The 25,703-nt window shown below is 39.9% G+C and overlaps 1 protein-coding gene across 2 annotated transcripts in view; it reads left to right on the forward strand.

Moving 5' to 3' along the window:
* ss (aryl hydrocarbon receptor spineless) overlaps positions 1 to 25,703 on the forward strand; it is a 256,618-nt gene that overhangs the window by 142,271 nt on the left and 88,644 nt on the right. For both annotated transcript variants that reach the window (XM_083123883.1, XM_083123884.1), the window contains exon 3: positions 21,696 to 21,805. In XM_083123883.1, coding sequence (XP_082980009.1) covers positions 21,696 to 21,805 — 110 coding nt within the window. The remainder of the gene's footprint in view (positions 1 to 21,695; positions 21,806 to 25,703) is intronic.

A 25,703-nucleotide genomic window follows, 5' to 3' on the forward strand; every position in this document is an offset into this window, starting at 1 on the left:
TCACTTCTTGCTGAGTTGGCTGCGACCCCAGGTTGGTAGAACAGGGTTCGGATCGACAGGGGGGAGCAGAGGTCAACCGCCGCACCCCTCGCAAGGGGTTTCTTGTGTGAATCTTCACCCGATCGACCACTTGTTACTTAGTGTCAGCACCATTCACCAACTTTTCCACCTGGTTTAATTGTTCATTCCTGATGTTCAGAAGATGGTACACTTTGATCCGAAACCGGTTTTAGCATGTCTTCTTCGCCGACTCTTCAGGACAGCATTTAGGAGCGAGGGGAGGATACAAAGAAAACAAGAAGAAGGCCGATAAAACATATGATCGAACAACAGGTGATTCAATGCTGGTGCACGAGTACCTTATTTCCGATATGTGTGTGTGTGTGCGTTTGTGAGAAACGTTCTTGGCATTTTTGCGACTTCCTTGTCCGTACCAGAGTGCTCCATTTTGGCATTCAGTTCTCGCGTTCTTTCAAAGTGACTTCTTGCTCAAGACAAGTGAACGTCGTCGTCCTCTTTTTGTTTGTGTGTAATCGCAAGTGACCAGGGCAGCTGCCTATTCGTTTCAGTTTTTTGTGACGTTTCACCTGCCTTCTCTTCAAGGAACATCATTTGCACTTTTCTTGTTTTGTGTTCTTGCTTCTAAAACAAGAGTTCGTCGCTTCTAATCCGGTTTACCTGTATCAGCCATCTAATTATATTGAATGGCACACGCTTCACGTGCATTGTAAATTCATTTGTGAAGTTGTACGCTTTTTAAGGGCAAGTGCCGAGACCAATCAAGTGGAAGAGTTATATTTAAGTGGTGCTCATAATTCATGCTTCCATGATCCCTTCAGTGGCGAACTTTGCTTTAGAAGTGGGGGGGGGGGTTGCTCTTTATCTTGATACCATTTCCAACTGTTTTCATGTGTACACGGACCTACCCGAAATTACTGTTGCTAATGCTGTCGCCTTGAAATCTAGGAGACCTTGACTGTCATTGCGTTTAACATATAGTGCTTAATGCCTTTGTCTATCTCTTTTCTTCATCCTTTGTTTATCTCTTTTCTTCAACCTTTCATTATTTCTTCCTATATGGGCCTTCCCTATGGCGCAGTGGTTGCGTCGTCGCCTTGTAATCAAGGGGTACCGGGTTCGATACCCGGTGAAGGCACATAGTGGTTCGGATCCCACTTTAAACTGTAGGTCCAGTCCCGATTAGCCTTACTGTGCATAAAGTGAACTTAAAATACCAAACCAATCAATCAATCAATTTCTTCCTCTATTTCTTTGCTCCTTTCTTTAATTATTTCTTCCTCTATTTCTTTTCTTCTTCCTTTAATTATTTCTTCCTCTATTTCTTTGCTTCTTCCTTTAATTATTTCTTCCTCTATTTCTTTGCTTCTTTCTTCAATTTCTTCTTCCTTTAATTATTTCTTCCTCTATTTCTTTGCTTCTTTCTTCAATTATTTATTCCTCTATTTCTTTTCTTCTTCCTTTAATTATTTCTTCCTGTATTTCTTTCCTTCCTTCTTTCATTATTTCTTTCTGTGTTTCTTTGCTTCTTTCTTTAATTATTTCTTCCTCTATTTCTTTGCTTCTTTCTTTAATTATTTCCTCCTGTATTTCTTTAATTATTTCTTCCTGTATTTATTTGCTTTTTTCTTTAATTATTTCTTTCTGTGTTTCTTTGCTTCTTTCTTTAATTATTTCTTCCTCTATTTCTTTGCTTCTTTCTTTAATTATTTCCTCCTGTATTTCTTTAATTATTTCTTCCTGTATTTATTTGCTTTTTTCTTTAATTATTTCTTCCTGTATTTCTTTGCTTCTTTTTTAATTATTTCTTCCTTTATTTCTTTGCTTCTTTCTTTAATTATTTCTTCCTCTATTTCTTTGCTTCTTTCTTTAATTACTTCCTCCTGTATTTCTTTAATTATTTCTTCCTGTATTTATTTGCTTCTTTCTTCAATTATTTCTTCCTCTATTTCTTTTCTTCTTCCTTTAATTATTTCTTCCTCTATTTCTTTGCTTCTTTCTTCAATTATTTATTCCTCTATTTCTTTTCTTCTTCCTTTAATTATTTCTTCCTGTATTTCTTTCCTTCCTTCTTTCATTATTTCTTTCTGTGTTTCTTTGCTTCTTCTTTAATTATTTCTTCCTCTATTTCTTTGCTTCTTTCTTTAATTATTTCCTCCTGTATTTCTTTAATTATTTCTTCCTGTATTTATTTGCTTTTTTCTTTAATTATTTCTTCCTGTATTTCTTTGCTTCTTTTTTAATTATTTCTTCCTTTATTTCTTTGCTTCTTTCTTTAATTATTTCTTCCTCTATTTCTTTGCTTCTTTCTTTAATTACTTCCTCCTGTATTTCTTTAATTATTTCTTCCTGTATTTATTTGCTTCTTTCTTTAATTATTTCTTCCTGTATTTCTTTGCTTCCTTTTTAATTATTTCTTCCTCTATTTCCTTGCTTCTTTCTTTAATTATTTCTTCCTGCATTCCTTTGTTTCTATTTTTAATTATTTTCTTCCTCTATTTCTTTGCTTCTTTCTTTAATTATTTCTCGCTCTATTTCTTTGCTTCTTTCTTTCATTATTTCTTCTTCTATTTCTTTGCTTCTTTCTTTAATTATTTCCTCCTGTATTTCTTTAATTATTTCTTCCTGTATTTATTTGCTTTTTTCTTTAATTATTTCTTCCTCTATTTCTTTTCTTCTTCCTTTAATTATTTCTTCCTCTATTTCTTTGTTTCTTTCTTCAATTATTTATTCCTCTATTTCTTTTCTTCTTCCTTTAATTATTTCTTCCTGTATTTCTTTCCTTCCTTCTTTCATTATTTCTTTCTGTGTTTCTTTGCTTCTTTCTTTAATTATTTCTTCCTCTATTTCTTTGCTTCTTTCTTTAATTATTTCCTCCTGTATTTCTTTAATTATTTCTTCCTGTATTTATTTGCTTTTTTCTTTAATTATTTCTTTCTGTGTTTCTTTGCTTCTTTCTTTAATTATTTCTTCCTCTATTTCTTTGCTTCTTTCTTTAATTATTTCCTCCTGTATTTCTTTAATTATTTCTTCCTGTATTTATTTGCTTTTTTCTTTAATTATTTCTTCCTGTATTTCTTTGCTTCTTTTTTAATTATTTCTTCCTTTATTTCTTTGCTTCTTTCTTTAATTATTTCTTCCTCTATTTCTTTGCTTCTTTCTTTAATTACTTCCTCCTGTATTTCTTTAATTATTTCTTCCTGTATTTATTTGCTTCTTTCTTCAATTATTTCTTCCTCTATTTCTTTTCTTCTTCCTTTAATTATTTCTTCCTCTATTTCTTTGCTTCTTTCTTCAATTATTTATTCCTCTATTTCTTTTCTTCTTCCTTTAATTATTTCTTCCTGTATTTCTTTCCTTCCTTCTTTCATTATTTCTTTCTGTGTTTCTTTGCTTCTTCTTTAATTATTTCTTCCTCTATTTCTTTGCTTCTTTCTTTAATTATTTCCTCCTGTATTTCTTTAATTATTTCTTCCTGTATTTATTTGCTTTTTTCTTTAATTATTTCTTCCTGTATTTCTTTGCTTCTTTTTTAATTATTTCTTCCTTTATTTCTTTGCTTCTTTCTTTAATTATTTCTTCCTCTATTTCTTTGCTTCTTTCTTTAATTACTTCCTCCTGTATTTCTTTAATTATTTCTTCCTGTATTTATTTGCTTCTTTCTTTAATTATTTCTTCCTGTATTTCTTTGGTTCTTTTTTAATTATTTCTTCTTCTATTTCCTTGCTTCTTTCTTTAATTATTTCTTCCTGCATTTCTTTGTTTCTATTTTTAATTATTTTCTTCCTCTATTTCTTTGCTTCTTTCTTTAATTATTTCTCGCTCTATTTCTTTGCTTCTTTCTTTCATTATTTCTTCTTCTATTTCTTTTCTTCTTTCTTTTTATGTCTTCCTCTGTCTATCTCTTTGCATCTTTCTTGCATTATTTCTTCCTGTTTCTCTATCTCTTTGCTTCTTTCTTTCATTCTTTCTTCCTTAGTTCTCTGTCCCTTTCACTTCTTCCACATATATTTCTTCCCCATCTTATCTCTCTCTCTCTCTCTCTCTCTCTCTCTCTCAATTCCTCTGTTCATCTATATCTATCTTTCTTGCATCCTATAATTCTATGTCTCTTTCTATCACTTTCTCTCTCGTTATTCTTCTCATGTTTCCACCGTGTGGTGTTCAAGGATGAGTCGGTGGGTGGATGTGGGTGAAATGGCTCTACAATAAATTATTCTGGAAATTCCCCACATAGGCTATTCGAGTGGGCAGAAGGGTGGGCTAGACTTCATTCTTGCCCACCCGCTGGCGACGCCCCCAGCACTTAAGAGCTCTTGAGGTTAATTCCTACCGATACACAATATTCGAGCGAGAAATTCATGCGTTCATCGCGCAATTATAAGTTACTTAATATGCATTCAAAATATGTCTGCACAGGAGAGCGTGTAACATGAAAATTAACGCTTACTGTTTTCTCTCCCTTTGCTTCGCTCCCATTAAGCAAACGACTTCGCTGTCAGAAACGCAAACCCAGTCATATTTCATGACTTAAGGATTTCTATTTGAATTCACCATCACTTGCGGCAAATAGGTCGATAATTTGCCATCGTAATTGTAAGCTGCGACATCGTAATTTTCCACTTTCGTAGTGCTTGCGACTCAATTACTAATCCTCCGTTATAGCCCCCTCCCCTTTTTCGTTCCGTTCTTAGTGCACTTGTTTTGTTCTTGCTTTAGCTTCAATGCCTCTTTTTTGTTCTTCCCTGACAGAATTGTTGAAGGGGTTAAAAAAACATGAGAGCTTCTTCGCCAATGAATTATAGTGTTCTGTTTCAGCTGTAGAAGGCAAGACGTCCAGCCATCTGCTCTTTTGGAAAACTTGCTTGGCTCGACAACAATGCTCTCCGTCGAACATCTTAGATACTTTCCCCTCGAAGGAATCCATTGTTAATTGGATTGTTGGGCATGCGAACGTGCTACACGACTCGGAAACTAATCAAAAACCTTCAAATCAAAGGCATTTGTAATTGCGGCACCTATTTTCTTGTACAATTGTTTCTCCGGTCATGTGGATAATATCTTATTCTCTTTCCTGCGAGAGATTGCTTCAAAAGGACTGTTTAACGGCTTGTCAAACACATGTCCCGTCCGAAAATGTGCTTAAACAAAAAAAAAATGTTTTGTTAAAGAAATCGAGACCATGTTCATGTTCTGTCAGGATACGCATAAACTGAGAACTTGTAGTAAAAGGTTTTAATAATCAAAGGTTATTGCATGAATGTTCCAACTTGCATAGAAATGAAAATTGGTTAGACGTTTGAGTAATCAAAGGTCATTGCATGAATGTTTTCCTGCATGGAAAATAAATACTGATACTGGTAATCAGATGTAGCTAATTGTATGAATGTTCTCCTAGGTTATAAAAGTCATTTTATGAATGTTTCCCTACGATCATAGAGAATGAAGATTGGTTCGATTACTCTAAATTCATTTTTTGTAGTTAAAGTAAAGAGTTGTTGTTGAGTTGGTGTTTTAAGTCCACTTTATGCACAGTAGGGCTAATCGGGACTGGACCTACAGTTTAAAGTGGAATCCGAACCACTTGTGCCTCCACCGGGTATCGAACCCGGGACCCCTTTAAAGTAAAGAAATTGTCATCCTTTATAGATTATGTAGCGTAGAACTAAAGTATTGTTTAGTTTTCTTCGGCAATTCATTTAACTACGATTGTAGTTTTTCTGTAATTAAATCGAAGTAATTTGTTGTTGAATCCGAATACATCATAGAAATTCCATACCTCCTCCATTGTGTTCATTTTGATTCCGTTCGTCCTACAAAATTATCTCCACATTGTCGTAGAAATCCCACGCCCCCTCCCCCTCAAAGTCAGTGGCCTCTGCAAATGGACAAAATTCTATTTCAAAGGGCTAAGTCACATTAGCTAGCAGAGCGCTGTTCAACTACGGATGGTCACGCAACGTGAAGAAAAAAAAGGCAGGGGAGGCATTCTCTGGTGCTAGTCCGAGAGGATATTTCGTCGGTCAGAGCGGTCGTGTACTTCGAGAAACAGAAGGGGACGTCGAAACACTATTGATCCCATCGAAGTCACATAACCAGGTTTCGATTTTCGAAGTCCAATAGCTTGCTGTTGTCCGTTGCCTGGTTTGGTCTCTCTGATGTTCCAAAGAAAGCTTTGAGAGTAATGCCGACGAGACTTTTCACATCTTAAGGAAAGACCTTCGATGAAAAACTTCTGTCTAGAAAACGATGTTGGCATAAATTAATGGGAAGAAAATAGAGTCAAAGAAACTTAGTGTGCTCATAACTGAAAATTCTGTGGCATGTTAGAAAGTGGAATAATTCTTAACTATTACGGCGCTCACTTAAAATGGCGTCAGTTTTGATCAGGTTAGTAGGAAGTTATCCTCCCTTCCGTAATGTGAATAAGTTTCGTCCGTAACATTCTGTGCGGATTTTTCTTATTTTACATCGCTTTTCTGCCTCTCTAGGCTAATCGCGACGATGAAAATTATTGGCGTTTAGATGCAAGTGGATACTCACGTTGGCACTATTTCCTTCTCGTGTAATGCAGAGAATACTGTTCTGCGGGAATTTGGATATCAGCGATATTTTCGGAAGTGACCCAGAATTTCTCGTTGAGCCTCCGGGAGACCTGCTTTGGCTGTTGTCTAGATATCTGTAATAGAAAGTCGGCACGAAACTATAACAATTTACTTACGCTCTTTAAGAACGTACCTCCGAAGCAATGCCATCTCGCGGTTAATTTTTAAAGCATCACCTGAAATGTCCTGACGTTAATCAGTTCACCACTCATCCTTATCGTCGCCATTAGCATAGATATAAGGAAAAGTGCTGTAAAATAACCGAAACTGGACAAGTTTTTGCTGAGACAGTTCAGTAAGGAAAGAATAGGAATTATAATGTTTACATCCTGCTGTGTATGCAGCATGATCTTACACAGATGTTGATCAGGTTGCTTATGCGGCAGGGTATCTACCGTATGGTAAGGTTAATCACGACGATCAGAATGAATTGATGAATAGATGAATGGATGAAGTAATAAACACAACCCATGTATGTGTGTGTGTGTAGGGAACCAAATGAACTCTGAATATGTATGAATTTATGACAAGGATTAACTAAAGATCTGAATCGGGCAGAGCTTAACCCCTTCCCCCCCGCCTTTATCTCCCTCACTTTATTACTAATTAAGTATCATGACAACGGTTGGGAATGATTCCTGGACATTCCGTGGCGGTGACTTGGGGTCAGAAACTGACTTGAAAAACATTGGGTGGCATTTTTGAATAAATTATATCGTCCGCACGGTGTCATTGGAGGAGAGTGTAAGAGGCAAAGGAGGGGGGAGGAGAATCCCTCCGCTCTTTGATTCATTTATAAAGTTCAACATTCTCATTTCTGTCAAACAAAAGTTACCTCCCTCCCCGTGTGGGGTCTGTCACAGGTGACTTGTCGCTGCAGTTCCCAATGACGTCACCAGGCGAAAGAGACGCTGCCAATCATTTGCGGTTCCCACGATCGGAAAACTTGTCGCTGGCCTCATGACGTCAGTTAGTACAGGTTTCTTGCTTTTCCATGAAACGAAGCACGTACAGTGATTTTAGTTTTTTTCTGAGGCGATAATTCCATAACTAGTACCAAAATGTCAATTAGAAAGTTAATGGCAGAGTGATAACGTTGCCGCCTTGTAATCAAAGAGTCTCAGATTCGATGTGCAGTCACATAGTTGTTCAGAGGCCACATTAAACTGTAGGTCCAGTCCTCCAGATTAACCTGTAAAATGTAATAATCTGTGAGCTGGCGCTTCCTTATAATTCACTTTCATCTTATACAAACTTAGTCCTAAGCCAGATTTATGTATCTAAGGTTGCACTCCAGGCAATCTCTGCTCTTCCTCGAACATATAAAGTTAACAAAACAGTTTAAACTGTTTCAGAAGACCTTAAGAAGCAATTTTCCCATTATGGATGTTAACTTTGAGCCACAGTACCGGAAGAGCTGTAGGGACATGCGTGAATGTGGTTGTCCCATCTATCACGCTGCTTTTACCAGTGTTGCCAAGTCAGGTTAGCAAAAGAGAACCAAATCACACCGAAATCTCTATCTCTCTGAAGTATAGCGTACGCTCCGAAATTCGAAGAGTTCGGATTCGAATACAAGGATGAATTAGATTAGATTAGCGAACTAACACAAGTCCACATTCCCTCCATTTTTGGCACTATCTTAAAGATCTGCGTATAGACTGTACTTTTAGACCTTAGTGAATCAAACTCATAGAAGTGTTTGGGCACCGTTTGCTCTACACTATTTGGGAACTAATACTTTGTAATATGGGGCGTTGTGGATCCAAAGGGCGGGCCAGTCGCCAATTTTGTACCACCAACCACCGTAAATTAGGATCTATTGAGTTGATTATTATATATTTTTTTTTAAATTCAGTGTTGCTTTTCTGCCACTTATGGCCAATATGAACGATGAAGATGAGTGATGATGACATTGGCAAAGGGACGCTCACAAACGACACCCATGCCCAGGCCGGGATTCGAACCCACGACTCCTGGCTTCGCTACCAAATCTACCGTCAAAAAACTTCGGAATAGACACTTGGCGTGGAAGAGATAGGTTGAAGAAAACTAGATGTATCCCCAAAACAACTAGGTTGGATACAGTGGCTATTCCTCGTGAGTGAAAGCAGATGAGGGGTTTGTGAAGCGATTAGAGGAGGAAAGTTCAGGAAACAATGGTTACCGAACGTTTGGCAGGAGTTCAATCTTATTACGAAAGCCAATTGTCTAATTTCTGATCTATAAACCTCGGGAACCAAATTCACTCAGGATTTTCTATTTGAACTAATGATTTCGCTTTCCTGACAGCTGAATGGCGACTACACCCTGTTTGATAAGCAACGTCTGTCGTCAATAACACCTTTCCCTTGGCGTCTAAAAGCAAGGATATTACTCGTCCGTCTGGGCCTAATGCGGCGAAATGAAATGAAATGAAAAATGAAAACAGAGGCTGTGTTTTCTCTACCGTCACGTCAGGCTCCACCCCCAACTTCAAGGGAGAAACGCCCATGACAGAGAAGGGAGGATGGAGGGGGAAGAGGGAGAGGCATCCCCCCTCTCTCTCTCTTGGGGAAATGAGTCAGATCTTGCAAAACGATAAAGCCGGAGCGTGGCTCGTTCGTAAGAAGCGTTTTAGCCTTTTGGAGATTGGATCTCTTGGTTTTCCGAAGGTTCGCTCCACAAGAAGCCGTGGGCACCACCCGTAAATTCTATTTGGCACCCTGGCTCGTTTGCATATTAATAATGGTGCGGCGGTGGCCTGATTCATGCTTGAGAGTGCTAATGTTTTTTTGGTTCCTTTCCAACGCATTTGTTTTCGTCAAGATGGTGGCATAATGGACAAATAATTGTTAATTGTTCGGTTCACGATCTCGCTACCAGAGCGTCAGGGTTTGAGTTTTGCTGTCCCTTCATCAATTTCATCTAATCATTATTCAAACTTATGGTCGCGATTAGCCCGAAGTGGCACACAAGCCACGCATCAGAAGAAAAACACTATAACAACAGTAAATATCCATAAGAAAATCTTGTGGATGAATTCCCGAGGACAGTAAATATTGAAGACTTGGGTGTTATAGGTCTAACATTCAAAAAATTCCATTAGAAAACGACTATATAATTAAACAAAAGGGGAAACCTCCTAGTTGTGCTCATCCTCCACCCGCACACATTCGGGGGTGTGCGCTGATTGTCCTGGTGCCTTAAGTTTAGACCAGTTAATTTTTATTACCTTTTTATTTATTAACTATTAATATGATTACAATACGTTACAATACTATTTTTTCTAATTAAATACCAAGTCTGTTCTGGTAACAAGTACAGGCTTGCTTTACTCGTTTGCCTTACACTAATTGAAGTGAGATTAGTTTTCTCCTTTAATGGAGAGTCGTACAAGGAAGAATTGTCAAGAAACTGTATATCATTTAGAACGAGACTGTTAACTTGCGTGGCGGAGTGGTTAGCACTTCGCGCTACGATGCCAGGGGTCCCGGGTTCGAATCCTGGCTTCGGCATGGATATTTGTGAGTGTCCATTCATCATTTTCATCATATCACTCATTCCCATCTTCGCAAATTAGCCAAAAGTGACACAAAAAGCGAAGTAAAATAAAGCAAATCAAATCAAGATCAAATAATCCTCATCTTCGCTATTAGCCAAAAGGGGCAGAAAAGGGAAGTAAAATAAATCAAGTCTACCAGTCAATCAATCTAGAACGTGACTTAGAGTCTATAACACTACGTCTCGGTCTCGTCTCGGCAAACCTCGAAGGTCCAGGTCTCGTTCTCGTCTCGATTCCTGCAAGCCCATCTCGATCTCGGTATCACCCCAAGAATAAAGGGCACTCTACGAACGAGAAGAACAATACGCGTAAATAGCCACGTGTGGAATTTACGGTAAATTATAGTTTATGGCTCGCACGTAATTGGCTAACTTAGTGTATCGCCAATCGAGAGATAGATTGCCACGCAGTCACGTCTCCATTACGTATCGAGACACTGCCAATTTGCAACCAATATTCACTTTGCTAAACAGGATCCATCGGGTCTGAAGCCTGTGCCCCTTGGCAAACCTGGCAAAAGTGAATGTTATCGCAAGCAGGCAATTTAATTTTGAGTTATTACGGGCGGACAAGGAGTGTGGGTTGAGGAGGAACGAAGATATTTGATGAAGACGTTTCTAACGAATGGGTTTAGGAAGAGCGACAGTGCGGCTTTAATTGGAACGCGATGGTCGAGGTAGAAGCGCCGTGTTCGGGCCTCAAGGAGTTAAAAGAAAAGAAAGAAGACAGTCGGAGTACATCGTCAACAAATTACAGAAAACGCCGCCAACTAACGCGCCGAGACTCGTTGCTAAAAAGGCAAGGAAAATAATTACTATGTAGGACCACGTACTCCCCTCTCTAAGGCACCCCTGTGGTCCTGGAGGTCCAATAAATAAAGAGCCCCAAGTCCTCTCGGATAATGAGCTCCGCGCCGGTCTTCGGAATTTATTGTTCTCATGTTGCTTTTTTACATTAACAGCAAGGGGGCGGCTGTATCCGGATGTGGGGAAAAGTGAGACCGACAACAATTCATAGTGATCACGTTGTCCCAGCTTCGAACCCCGACTGCGCAGACGCCAGCTGAGCGCGGGGTCCAACTCCGCCACTTTTTTTTTACCTAGCCGGGGCTTCGGTAATAAAGTTCCAGAAATGAGGATGCTTGTCAGATCCTGGAGGATCCGTTGATTGGGTTGGAATCACGCCGCAGACCGTGGTTTCGGCACTACCAATGCTGATCTTCATTATGATTCATATGCTTTCGCCAGGTATCAAGTCACCACTGTAGTGTAGTCTGCAGTAACTTCGGTCAAAGTAGCCTGCGAGCAAAATTTTATGAGATTTACCTCCTTCTGTGCTTACATCACACTTCAAGGATTAACAGCTTGTAAAAGCAACAATGGGGTTCATTTATAGGCTGGTGTAGAAAGATCTGTTTATCATAAGCGAGTTACATTCAAATTGGCAACGTAGTGCTTACCTGTAGATATTAGAGATCATGACTTCTGAATTATAGGTTTAATGCTCTTCTTATAAGCGAAAACGTACATGCAACTTGCATATTTTTATATCTCTTGAATTTTCTACTTTTTGTCTGTGTTATATTTATAAATATCTGTAAGCTATACAGTGATTTAATTGCTTATTCAGTTTATACACATTTTAATTTGTAGAATTTAAATTTAAATTTGTATTTAATTTTCATAAACAGTAAAAAGATGTACAACAATGAACATTAAATATGTGAACGCATAATTTTCAAATTTGACATTGTTCAAAGAAGTACAAGTATTACTAAACAATTATCTCTCTTGTAATGATCTTGATTTGATTTCTTATTTAGCAGTCGATTTTCTATCACGTTTGACTAATCGTGACGATGAGGATGAGTGATGATACGATGAAATTGATGAAGGGACACTTAGAAAGAACACCCATGATGATCAGGTAACGATTGGAACCCAGAACCCCGGGCGTCGTAGTGCTATGTGGTAACCACTCCGAACAAGGAGATCGGCTGTAATGTTCTTGTATGTGTATATATACAGTATTGACGATTTGGGTTTGAGGCTGAACTTTGTATTTACGTACATAAATAAATGAACTAGATACAAAACAAACTTCTTGTTGATCAAAATTTGATTATGTAAAAATTGAAGATAATTTGCAAAAGTGCAAAGGAAAAACATTAATACAAGGAAAACCAAATTAACTGATGGTGTGCTACAACAGATATATTTAGAACGCCTTGGAGTCATTTGGTTAATATAACTCAACAATTCCTGCTTGCATAAGCGATGTTTACGGCGAGGATTATATGTCTGACCTATTACACTCGAGTCTTTAATGCTTACCTCCCACTGTTGAGCTTCCCGGGAATTCATTGCTACGGATTACTGTTATTCAAAATGCCAGCATATATTCATACCCCCTCCCGGGACACGTATGGAGGGTATCAAACGGAAGAGAATAACGAGTCCCTTCTCAGAGACATATGTGCTTAATGGTTTGTTCGTACGCAGAGAGATAGAGGGGAGGGGGGATATTAGTAACTGGGATACGGTTTCCATCTGCTGGTTCAGTCAAAGAATATCAAGCTATTGGCCCCATCCATGACCAAATAAGCACTGCATGTGAAGCCTTTTTCTTGGGTAAGAACTAGAATTATTATTTATTTATTAAACATTCTATGAGAGTGTCGAGAAAAATATCCATCTTCCATCCATGGTAGTTTCAGCCCACAATCATCTATTTCATTTTCATATACCACTATGTATTGGTAACAGTTAAAGTACATTTTAACATGGAGATGATGACTATCTGCGTCTTTCACTTCACCATCTATATTTGAGAGCCCAATACCACAGACAAATTACTCTTTTACATGAACTACTGTGCTTCGAGCGTATACCGCTCGTTTTGCCTGTTGGAGCGTTTTTCGCTGGAGCGAAGAAGCTCTCAATTTCGTACGCTATCTAGCGTCGTTCGTGAGAACTATTTGGTGCTCGAGGAGAAATGCTTTACCTGCAGCACTCTAAAAAAGTGTCGATGCTGTAGGCACTACATAGTACATGGCATCGAGACGAATCTTTTCTCGAGCAGGCCTCGTCTCCAGGAAGATATCAACTCGGGGCAAGCCCTGGCACCTATCGACCTGTTGGGTGAGATGAGTCAAGGCAAGGACTTATAAAACCTTTTCCTGCTCCCTCAAAAATAGGCAATAGTTAAAGACAATACTAACTTTGGGGGGTCAGAATCGAACTTGGGGCTTAACTTTAGGGATACAGAATCAACGAATTTTCTATCCCATAAAAATAAAGTACAGGTTTATTTTGCTAAGTACTATTACATTTGCTAAATCATAAGAATTTCTCAGTATTTTTCTACTCACGTCCCAGGAGGTTACCAAACGTACCATTAACTTGTAAATTTTTATAGTAATCTTGAAAATTTGGGGGTGCAAGTGCCCCCTTACCCCCGCCAAGTTACGCCTATGGATATACCAGATAAATTGTGATTGTTTTCTTTGTGTAAGCATACTATCATACTTATTTACGTTTCTTTTTTACTCTGGTGTCACCACACGCATTACGAAATGCCAAGAACCCCCCCCCCCCCAAAAAAAAAAAGTGAAGAAGAGAGAATTAACTGCATCAACACATCCACGCAGCAGAGACGTCACACTGTAATTAAAAATCTGCACTGCGCGTCGTTATATACGCAGAGGCAAGGCGGCGCTCCACCTACTCGGGTCATTTGTTACGCTTGCTCTGGCCATTATATATTTCGCGGCGGTGCTCATACGGCTCCCTTAATAAACCACGCGAGATCACGTATTCTGGATGGACTCAGCTTGGGGTCGCTTTGTTGTCTCCCGGACTCGCGGGGCTCAAATACGAAAATCGTAATGAATTATTCAGGCCCGTTGAGCACTGTACATCATGGAAGCATTGCTCGCACAGGCGCTCCCCTGATAATTTTCCTTGTCCCTTCGCCCTACTAGCTACATATTTTCCCACGCCGCGGTCTTCTCTCTTTTCTTTTTCTTTTCTTTCAAGCGATGAACTTATCATGTCAAAGATGGCCGCTGCCTTGTCCTTGCGAATTAACACAGAGGGGAGAAGGTGTTTATAAGGCGATTGGAGATGTGCCGTAGATGTGTGTTTTCGTCAGATGCGGATTTAGACGGTGGTAGGGTGGCTTCAGCCTTAGATATCGACCTCCGTGACGTAGTGGTTAGTACAGCGCGCTACGGTACCGGGGGTCCTGGGATTGATGGTGTTCTTGGTGAGTGTCTCTTCATGAATTTCATCTTATCATAACTCATCCTCATCTTCGCGATTAGTGGTAAGTGGCAGAAAAGCGAGAAAATAACCCAAATTGCTACAACCTCGTAGCGCTGCACTTCACTGGTACAGTACAACTTACCTTACTAGTTCAGCAGAGCATGCTTGTAACATCCCAGGGTTCGAGCAGAAATACTGCGTTCCCTCCTCTTTTATCCATATGTGAAGTCCATTGAGATCCACGTGGTTGTTCTCCTGATCCTGGTATTCCACAAGTATTAAACCTTTAAAATAAAAAAAAAACGCAATATGTTCTAATTAGAGTTTATTAGAATCACTCACGCACATATATCGCGTAATACAAAATAAAAATAAACAATTTCGACCGTTTACAACTCGAGATTCGTAAGCGTAATTTCCCGCTACGCGAAGCAACTCTTGCTTCTGAAAATCTCTCAGAAGAACTGCTAACGGCTCTCTGGAAAACGGTTACACCTCTCCACTAATTCAGTGGTACCAGCCACTATGAATTTTCAATACCAGAAAGTCGATAAAAATAATGTATATATGGTTGAACAGTAATATATTGAAAATGTACATTCATCTAGATCAGTGTAGATCAGGAATTCTCAAACTTTCAGACCTGCCGTACTACTAAACCAAATTTCATACTTCCGCCGTACTATCAAATAATGTTACGGGGTTTTCAACGCTAGCATTTAAAATTCAGTGATCTATATTGCCCAATACTAGAAGCTAATGATTATACAATTACTAAAACTATACTTAAATTAGGGCTCCTTCGTAGCCAAATGGTTAGTGGTGCGAGCGGTTCCAGGTTCGATTCCCGACGAGAACCCCAACGACGTAGACTCAGCGTCGCAAGGACAATTGGGGAGCTACTTGAAAAGAAGAAGTGGCGGACTCCGGTCTCGAAAGCCAGAAAACAGTGGTGATGGGACTCGATGCGCTGACCACGCGTAGCCCACTGAAAAAGTCGCTCTGGCAGGCCGTGGCCCAGTGGGCTGTCGCATCATGGAGTTTAGATTTAGTACTTAAATTATATTCTTTTGTTGATATTTAAATAAGAAATAACTGTAAATATATAGCTATACTGTGTACAGCAAATATAAGTTTTGCCTGTAAAAAATGTGATACGGAGATTTGCAATAATTTTCTGTAATTTCTACCAGTATCCGAAGGTTCGTTTATCGGTACTGGTACGCGTGCCATAGTTTGAGAAACCTTGCTGTGGATAGAGGCCTAGTGCTAAAACCTCCGTTAACAAGGGTCTTTTTCTGCACTGATACAGATATAGGCCTACATAATATCTGTCTCCCGCATGATAGGAAACTTAGTGCAAGGTCATTTTGTTCCCGGAGGGTCCCTCAATTGCACGTCATTAACTGTCATCTCGAGGGAATTTAGCATGGCACATTTTGAGAGGCCACTGACACCGAAGTCTGTTTTTGTGTCCGGCACCCCGTTAGCTTGCTAACGACACCTTGATGACACATGCTCTTCTTAAAACGTGGCTTGCAATTAACCTTTATTTTCTCTCTTTTCGGTGGGAGCAGGTGGACAAAGATTTCGAGTGTTTGGCGCAGTGGCATTGGAGATGCAACAGCGTCATGCAATTAGGGAAGATGTGTATTCTATTTATATATATATATATATATATATATATATATATATATATTTGAAAATGATGACACAATAATGAAATACACATTTTCTAATGTCTGTGACATCTCACCTAAAAAAAATCGCCATACGTTTGTTATTACTTTTCTTTCAAATTTGGCCAATCACGAGGGTAAGGTTGAAATATGATTAGATTAAATTCATGAAGAGACACCCACACCCACACAAAAATAATTATGCTCATACCAAGGTTCGAAACCGGAATACTTCGTAAGACGTGTTCTGACACTTTTTGCAATGTTTTGAGGTGACCGTATATCAATTTCAAGTTCTCGCATTTTTTTAACATTCAAGTAAAGAAATAAGTTGTTTCCAACAACTCCTCGTATTTGCATGTTACACACCGGTAGCAACTTTAAGTTTTTCCGAAGAGTAGGTAACTGCAGACCTGAGTGGCAGAGAGGTTAGCACAGCGCGCTTCGACACCAGGTATCTCCCGGTTCGAATCCCGGCCTGGGCATTCCTTGTGAGTGTCTCCTCGTCAATTTCATCATATCACTCTTTCTCATCTTCGCGATTAGCCGAAAGTGGCAGATGAGCGAAGTAAAATAAACCAAATCAATCAATCAATAACTTGAAATTTGTTTCTGAATTGATTATTTTTGTCGTGTAGCATTGTGCTGCTGAACTCCACAATTCACAACCATATTCAAGTGCTGAACTAGTAATAATATTAATTGTAAATTATATAGGCTTACCTAATTAGTCTGCCACAACCTCTCTCGGTTGGGGGTTGACTTTTATCACTCCATTCGTTCTCGTTCTCGTTCCATTCCATACATCTTAGCGGTTATCGTGGCGGTGGAAATACGTGACGTGAAATAAACCAGCAACGTTCGTGACCTGCAGATTGCTCATACCTTCACATCTCAATCTGCGAGAGTGCCGCTTCAGCAAAAAGTCAAATGTTAAAAATGCACACCCACCATCGATGGCCATTCAAGAATAATAAGGTGGCAAGGAACACGGTGCTTTTTTTTTCTTCACTTCCTTTCTTTTATTTGCGCGAGAAAATTCCTTGCAGTGTACCCGACGCCGTCGGGCATTGGCGCCCTCCGCCATTAATCAGCCGCGTATCGACTGCCATTGCGTGCGAAGGTGTAAACAGAGGGATCTGTATGAGTTTTCCTTCGTGCCTCTAGGCTAGGTCGTTGCACGACCTTGTTCCCCCTCACACACACACACACACAGACAAGCAAGTGCATGGAATTGCTTCGGCCTGTAACTACCATCAGGGTTCAAAAGCTGATAAAAAGTTTTTCCCTTGGCCTTGAATACAATGATAAATTTAGTTTATCACCAGTTCAGGGAGAACCCCAGAAAACATTGCATTTATTTTACAATTTTGGGGCTCGTGGGTTATTTTTCAATACTTTTATAACGCTTTATTGCATTTTTATCATATTTTAGGTGTTCGAGTGCATATTCTGCAACGGAAAATTTGTCTTTTACTTTGGCTCATATGCAATGTGAGTAATGTCGGGTTTGCCGGGTTCGAAAGGAGTGGAAATTTTAGCTGCCCTGACGTCAGCCAAAGGTACAGCCGAGCCTTGAGGGTTCTGCGACTACATGCCCAACCAGGTTATCAATTACAGAGGTCTTTATAGTCCAGGGGCATTGGTAATGCCGTGGGTTTTTGAATGAAGGGAATATATGACTACCGTAATACGTTGCTATTGTGGTACACAATAACGTACTAGCTACCGTGTTTTTTCCCGCAATTGTGGCAGAAGGCCTGTGTGACGTCATAAATCCAAGATGGCTACCGCTTCATGCGCTAAGAAAATCCATCATAACTCCTTTAATAGTGCTTTTGGAAAAACAAATATACATACATGTTTTGTTCAGAATTGAAAAAGAAACAAAATTGATTCTTACAGTTTTTTCATATCTCGCACTGTTATGGAGATATATCTAGCGAAACCATTTCATGTTTTCTGCAAGGATTCTATTTATAGAATCTTTTATGTATGTATTCTTTACTTCACATTCTGGCATATAAAGGGGGAAAATTACTGCCTGTGATATTTTGTTGATGTCTACTATTGTGGCGTATTGCCTGTGTGACATCATACATCCAAGATGGCTGCCTCTGCAGACATTAACAAACAAAAACGACCATATCTCCTTAACTCCTTTAGGATTAATTTTGACCATTTACGTTTGTTGGGTTTTTACACGAAGGGAAGACATGTGCATGTGGACTATTAATATAAAATCTGTATTCGTTATTTCTTCCCCCTTTAACATCGATTCAGAGTGCGTATTTAGCGGTAAAAGAATTGTTTCAACAATGAAACAATTAAAACTTACGCCAGAAAACGAAGGTCGGGGCTTGACCAAAAAGTTTTTTGAGAAGTGTTGCGATCAGTTATAGTCAGAGTAAAATATTAGATTCGCTCTTCGTTTCTTCAGTTGTAATTCAGCATTGAATACCTGGACGCCATATTGCAGACCTTGCAATGTCCATTTTCTCAAACTTCCCAAGAAACAAGCTTTCGCCTCGTTCCTTTCCTCCCATCGGATGAAGCAGCCCAACCCTCTTCACCGATTAAGGAGAATTTCAGGGTAAGGGAGGGAATATTATAGGGTTAGCTAGGCGCCACCATGGCTTCTATTGATTTGCTGCGTCTCTGCCAGTTCTGCATCCTCCACATTGCGGCGCTGGTGGCTGCCTTGTGCTTTCACTCTGGTTGTCCACATTATTTTCTCTCTCTCTCTCTGGAGGTGTTTCAGATGTGCTATCGCTTTCAGATTTCTTTAAGTCTGTTTACACTGTGGGTAGGAATGTATTTGCAGCAAGTCACTTGAAGCAGGCAACTACACTCGATACTCAAGTTACCTATAGGATGCCCTAAGGTTCTGTACTTCATCTATCTTCTGACCTCCGTCGTGTAAAAAAGCCCTGGAAAGTTTCTGTCTTTGGTAAGGGGATTTTAGGTCTTCCTTTCTTAGTAGTCAGCCCTACATTTGCCACATCTACATGTGACTTTTATGCAGGGCCTGAACAAGGAACTAATAACGAGCTTCCTTGCACGGCAGCATCCTGTGACTGTCAAATTATTTGAAGGGGTACAATTTGGATCAAAGGTTTTTAGAGGGTACTGTCCCCTTCGCCAAAATTTGGGGGGCACATTGTTCCTGTGTCCCTGGTATAGCTCTTGTTCAGTCTTGCGGCGGGCGACCTACATGCTGGCAAGGGAAGTGGTGAGCGGGGAAGCGACCAATTAAGCGCGATGAGAAACACAGCAACTTGTAGTACGAGGAGCTCGAAGCACCTCCTCCCGCGACGTCGTAACTCTCGCGCCACCGCTTTCGTCTGGTTGGTCTGCTGCGTATTCCCCGCTCACCACTTCCCTTGCCAGCATGTAGGTCGCCCGCCGTAAGACTGAACAAGAGCTATACCAGGGACACAGGAACAATGTGCCCCCCCCCCCCAAATTTTGGCGAAGGGGACAGTACCCTCTAAAAACCTTTGATCCAAATTGTACCCCTTCAAATAATGTGAATACTTGAAAAAAGTTCTTCCTTTTAAACAAAAATTTTTAAAAAAATCATTGTAAATTCATCCGTATATGGGGCATTTCATCGTTACATGTGACATTTCACACACACAAGTGAAAGGTTCTAGACATGAGATTTGATTAACATTTTCGAATTTTTGTAATGAACTGATTTCATACAATTATGATGTGGTGTCTGCTAACAATTTCGAAAAAGAAACTCAGTATGATGACATAGCCTGAATGCATGAAAAGCATTAACGAAAATGTGTTACGTGTGTGACGCTTTAAAAATGTACCAAAATTTGACTTCATTTGTCTGTGAAGCATGTAGCCTACAGATGCTAATAATTTTTGTTGGTGAAATATGCAAATTATGTGCATTCACAAACATTTTTACATGAAGTAGGACCACTCTTTGTGGGATGCCGCATTTACTAATAATATCAAAAGTAACATAAGCCTTCACTGTTGAACTCAAGATTTGAGCCTTTCATCAGCAGTAGTGTCCCATGCTCTCCTATTGCAGCGATGGGCTTTGGGATATGAGTGTGGGACGTTAACCCTCAACCACCCCCCCTCCTCTCTCCCTTTGGCTGCTACCGACGTGTAATGCATCGCAACCACCGCATCGCTCGCCATAAAGACACTGACTACATTATTTATTAATGCAAAGGGTGACTCCGCACTTTCCAAAGCCCAAGCCGCCCCCCACGTCAGTAGAGTGCTCCTCGTGGGCTGCCACATGACCGTCAGAAGGGGTCTTCCCGACTCACCTCCGCAGAGTTTGATAACACATCTCCGATTAATCGCTCAACAATGGACGCAACAATGGAACTTTGATTCGGGGGTTAACCCTGCTGACGCTAGAAGTGGCTTGATGGTTCCGTAACAGCTGCCAATTTCAAGCCCTAATGATTTCGTCCGACATCTTAATTGGTTTCGCATAGGAAGGGGAGGCGAAAGTGCTAAATCATGACAGCTCAAACAGAGATACCGGCCTTCTTCTTGTTATCCATTTATGGGGGAAGCCTTCCTCCACCTTCCGCAGGTCAACTGGTTCTTTTGGACTACGCGGCCTGTGGCTGCACCGACTAGTAATTCAATTTGCGTTCGAAGGTTGCTGGACCTTTAGACCTTACTTCGTCCCATATCAGTCCATTGAATCCATATTTAATTTGTATAGGCCTATCAGCAGGTTTTCAAGAGCCCATTCTCTCTATTCCATCCTATTTGCCGACCTCAGTAGCGGAGCGGTTAGCGCAGGGATCCCAAGTTCGAATCCCGGCCTGGGCATAGGTGTTCTTTGTGAGTGTTCCTTCATCCATTTCATAATAGCAACACTCATCCTTATCGTCGTGATTAGCCACAAGTGGCAGAAAAGCAATGTAAAATTAAATCAATCCCGGCTCCAATCCCTCTTTTGTATAATATCAAAACAAGAGTGAAGTATGAATAAAATTGAGCACCTACTAACTTATTAACCTTTTTTGAGCATGTGCTCTATGTGTTTGATTTGATTTTTTTAATTTTAGAGTCGCTTTTCTGCAATTCTTAGCTAATCGTGACGTAGAGGATGGGTGAGGATATGATGAAATTGATGAAGAAATTCTTACAAAGTACCCGGGATTCGAACTCGAGACCACTGATACATTTACCAGTGCATCATTTGTCCCTATGCCTATTCCTATTGTAAAGTATCATCTCTTGAGGGTTACACACTGTGAACACCAGTGTACAAACAAAGTCTAAAAAGTTACTATTATACTATACGTTCATATCTGAGTATGGAGATATCAAGTTGGCGATAGACCTAAAACTTCTTTTCTTCTCGTATCTTTTATCTGTTAGGTCTCTTGATGTAATGGGTGACCTTGTAGGTAATAGGAGCATTGCATGCCACGTATCCTATCATTGTAACACTTTTATCAGTTTGATCAGCAAGTAACAACTTTGCTGCCCCTTTTGTCGCCTGATTTATGTGTGTATTTGAAGTCTTGGTAACTTGACTGGAACTTACCAGAGTATCCTGACCTTGCTCTCTGCTTCTTTGCAGTTGTCATGCACAAAGACAAGGAAGACGGGCTTCACCACGAGCCTCAGTTTAGGAACCGAGACCTCACGACGTACGACCACAACATGATGGACGGGGAGATGTTTCTGCAGGTGAGTACCTCGGGTGATTCAGTGTTCGATGTAACGAGTTACTTGTATCGTAGTTCAAAGTAACGGTTACTTTTATCTAGTAACGTTAACTGTATCTTAAGGATACAAGCTTCCCGCCAAAAGAGCAATTGACAGTAGAGGGCTCTGTCAGCGAAAACCAACCACGTCGGCGAACCGGCCTCCGCCGTTGCCAAAGACCAATGTTGAAAGTGTCATTGGCTTCTGCATGTTGTGGCTTTCTACCCTCTCTGGCGTTGTGTGGTTCATGTGCGACATGGAAGGTGTTTGTAGCAGGGTGCGAAATCATTGAAGATTGGTGGGGGGGGAGGAAGGAAGATCTTAATCTACACACACACACACATATATACACAAATATATAAATATTTATACATATTTATAATAATAAATATACAAGTAAATTAATATTTAAAATACATTATACTTATAATTATTATTAAGTATATACATATACTTTTATATATATCAGATATTTAAAAAGTAGCAAACTAATTCCTTTACTGACTGGTTGAGGATGTTATTAAATGACAGAATAGTTGAAATATTTTTATTATGTTTTAAGTTTTTGTTTACTTTTTGCTTTCTATTAGTATAAATTAATTAGGTTTCATAGTTATTTTTGTATTGCATTGTTATTTTACCTTTATTATGAATATATTATATCAATACAACATTTGTTATTGGTGTAAGATCTGTAAATGTTCTCTTGAATGAGAGAGAGAGAAAGTATGCAACACTCACAAACACACTACTTTGTTTGTGGTTCGATACTATCCTTACTAAAGTATATTTGAAGTAAAATATAATTGCTCACTTTTTGTTTTCATAACAAACACCCCCCCCGGGAAATTTTTGGTGGGGGGATTTTTGAAGCCAAGATTGTTGGGGGGAAATCCCCCCTGTCCCCCCACCCCCAGGATTTCGCACCCTGGTTTGTAGGTAGCTGTGTTGGCTGTGATGTTATTGTTTTCAGTGCTTGAAGAATGTCTTCGACATGGACCAGGGAATGGTGGTGAATGTTCAAAAGCAAATAGAGAAATCACCGTGGGAAGAATTCTTGTAATGTGAAAAGCGCTTCTTTGTGTTGAAGCAGACGACGCAATGTATCGGCAACAGTGTCCACTTGACTCAGCACGGAGTGGCGGGAAGTCGCTATTTATACCTTTTGCCCTATAGTTACTTTTTGAACTGATTGATTGAGTTCATGTTTTAAGTCCACTTTATACACAGTAAGGCTAATCGGGATTGGACCTACAGTTTAAAGTGGGAGCCGAACCACTATGTGCCTCCACCGGGTATCGAACCCGAGATCCCTTGATTACAAGGCGACGACGGTTTTGAACTGACTAACTGTACATGATTCAATATTTTAAAATGCATAATTGTAATTTATAATAGTTATCTGTCTTTATGGAAGATAAAATATTCGAATTTAAGTTTGAAACTTTTTCCTTATATGTCTCAGTCAGGAGCGTATATTCCAGGCTAGCTAGGCTATCTGCGAAGCCTGAAGCCTAGAAAGTAAAATACTGAAGGATAATCAATTAGAAACTGTGAATAAATCTGATTTCAATGAGAAGATAATGACTATTCTGAAGTTGGCAACCTGAATTCTTAGGAGTTGGCAACCTGATTTTTTATAAGTTTGCAACCTGACTACCGTTGGGATGACAACATGGCTTCCTTGAAGGTGTCAAGAAGACTAGCCTTCTCCCTTCCTCCATAGCCTAGGACCAGGTGTCATGGTGACCTAGTCCAGGTCTTACACTCAGCACACGCCAGTGGTCTCAGTGCTGTACTATAGGCCCATAACCGACTGTATTGTTAAGTGGTCCAATTTGTATCTCTCCACCGACGTTTACGGGTTCGAATCCCGGCCTGCGCATGGGTGTTTATTTGTGAATATTCCTTCATCAATTTCGTCTTATCACCACTCATACTCATCGTCCCGATTAGCCAAAAGTGGCAGAAAAGCGACGTAAAGTAACAAAATTACATATATAAGCCTGCCATGTTTGCTTCTCATTCTAGACACAGTACAGAGACGTGACGACATGATTGCACGAAAATTGATGTTACTACCTATAACAGGCAGACTGTTACATTTTGACGGAATTTACGGAGCTATTGTAAATTTCACGGAAACTTCTAACAGTATCCAAAACAGTTGTTGATTAACCGCTTGCCGCTGTAAACAGAGCTCCAACACGTAAACATTTGTTCAAGTATTCAACGGGTAAACATTACTGAGGGCAATAAAACGCAAAACTAAACTTCCAGTTTCGAAATGCTGGCCGTTGCGCGAGTGGAAAATGATTCGTTACTCACAAAATCATGGCAGAGCACTTCCGCGTCAAGCGGATATGATAAATTGTCCCGTGGCAGGCAGGTTACTCCGAACCTCTCATTCCGTTTAATTCGCATAGAAGAGGTTGATTGATTCCCGTCCATTCTTCACGACAGAGCGTGCATCAAGCTAATGAAAAACCGTACGTTTTCTCAATACTCCAGCATGTCGCCTCAAAATAACGACGTCAGCGAACCAATAGATATAAGGTTCAGGGCGTTACAGGTTGCTTTCACTATCCCCAGTCCCACATACGACGTTGGTCCATTTTGCTTATGTGTAATAATAACTCGGCCGCTATGAAAATACATAAACTCGTGTTTTTTTAAGTTCTAAAAATTCTCTAAATGTTATCACTATAGTATTAGCAGTTTCTTTGATACCTACCATGTTGTGTACGTACAGTCACCGGCAATACCAAAGGGACACATAGATCCTGAAATACTGGCTTCCCTGCAAAGCGTCATGTGTTGCCTAACTCAACGGAGGTGGTAGAAGTTGCCATTGAAAATTTGCTACTAAAATCTACAGTTTGCCCTAGAGTTAGGCAACACACATAACGCCTTTCAAGGAAGCGAGCATTTCAGGATCTTTGTGTCCCATTTTTAGTGCTGGTGACTGTACATTGATTTCTGCCCCGCACGTACTGCTAGAAATTATCGTAAAATTTACAATACTCTACCGTTAATATTTTAATAGCCTGTCTGTTATTTTACAGATAGAGGGTGCAAGCGTTTTGTTCGTGATCGCCAGCGCATTCATGTTGTCAATTCTCTCCAGACCAGACGTTCTGTTATTTCTCTGCCTTCTCTTTCTCGGTTCTTAGATTTATTTTTCATCTCCCTCTGTTTCTGTATCACTTCTTCATTTTTCTTCTTCTTTCCTTCCCTGTCTCTATCTCTCTATGTCTGGGCCTTCATTTCTCTTTCTTTCGATCACACACTCTCTCTGTTCGAGATCTCTTTCATTCTCTCTTCTCTCTCGCCTTTTCAATCTATTCTCTTTTCTTCTCTCTCTATCTCTCTATTTCCCGCCTCTTCGTTTGTATTCTCTATCCTTCTCTCTCTTTCTCCCACCTCGTCACTTCTATTCTCTATCATCTCTCTCTGTCCCTCTCGCCTCTTCACTTCTATTCTCTATCCTTCTCTCTCTCTCTTTCTTTCTCCCGCCTCTTCACTTCTATTCTCTCTCTCTCTTTCTCCCGCCTCTTCACTTCTATTCTCTCTCTCTCTCTCTCTCTCTCTCTCTCTCTCTCTCTCTCTCTCCCCCGCCTCTTCACTTCTATTCTCTATCCTTCTCTCTCTCTCTCTTTCTCCCGCCTCTTCACTTCTATTATCTCTCTCTCTTTCTCCCGCCTCTTCACTGCTATTCTCTCTCTCTCTCTCTCTTTCTCCCGCCTCTTCACTTCTATTCTCTCTCTCTATCTCTTTCTCCCGCCTCTTCACATCTATTCTATCCTTCTCTCTCTGTGTGTGTCTGTTTGTGTGTCGTATCTTTATTTCTCATATTTCTCTCTCTCTCTCTATCTCTCTC

This window comes from Lepisma saccharinum, chromosome 6, assembly GCF_977018435.1.
Source record: "Lepisma saccharinum chromosome 6, izLepSacc3.1, whole genome shotgun sequence".
NCBI lineage: Eukaryota > Metazoa > Arthropoda > Insecta > Zygentoma > Lepismatidae > Lepisma > Lepisma saccharinum.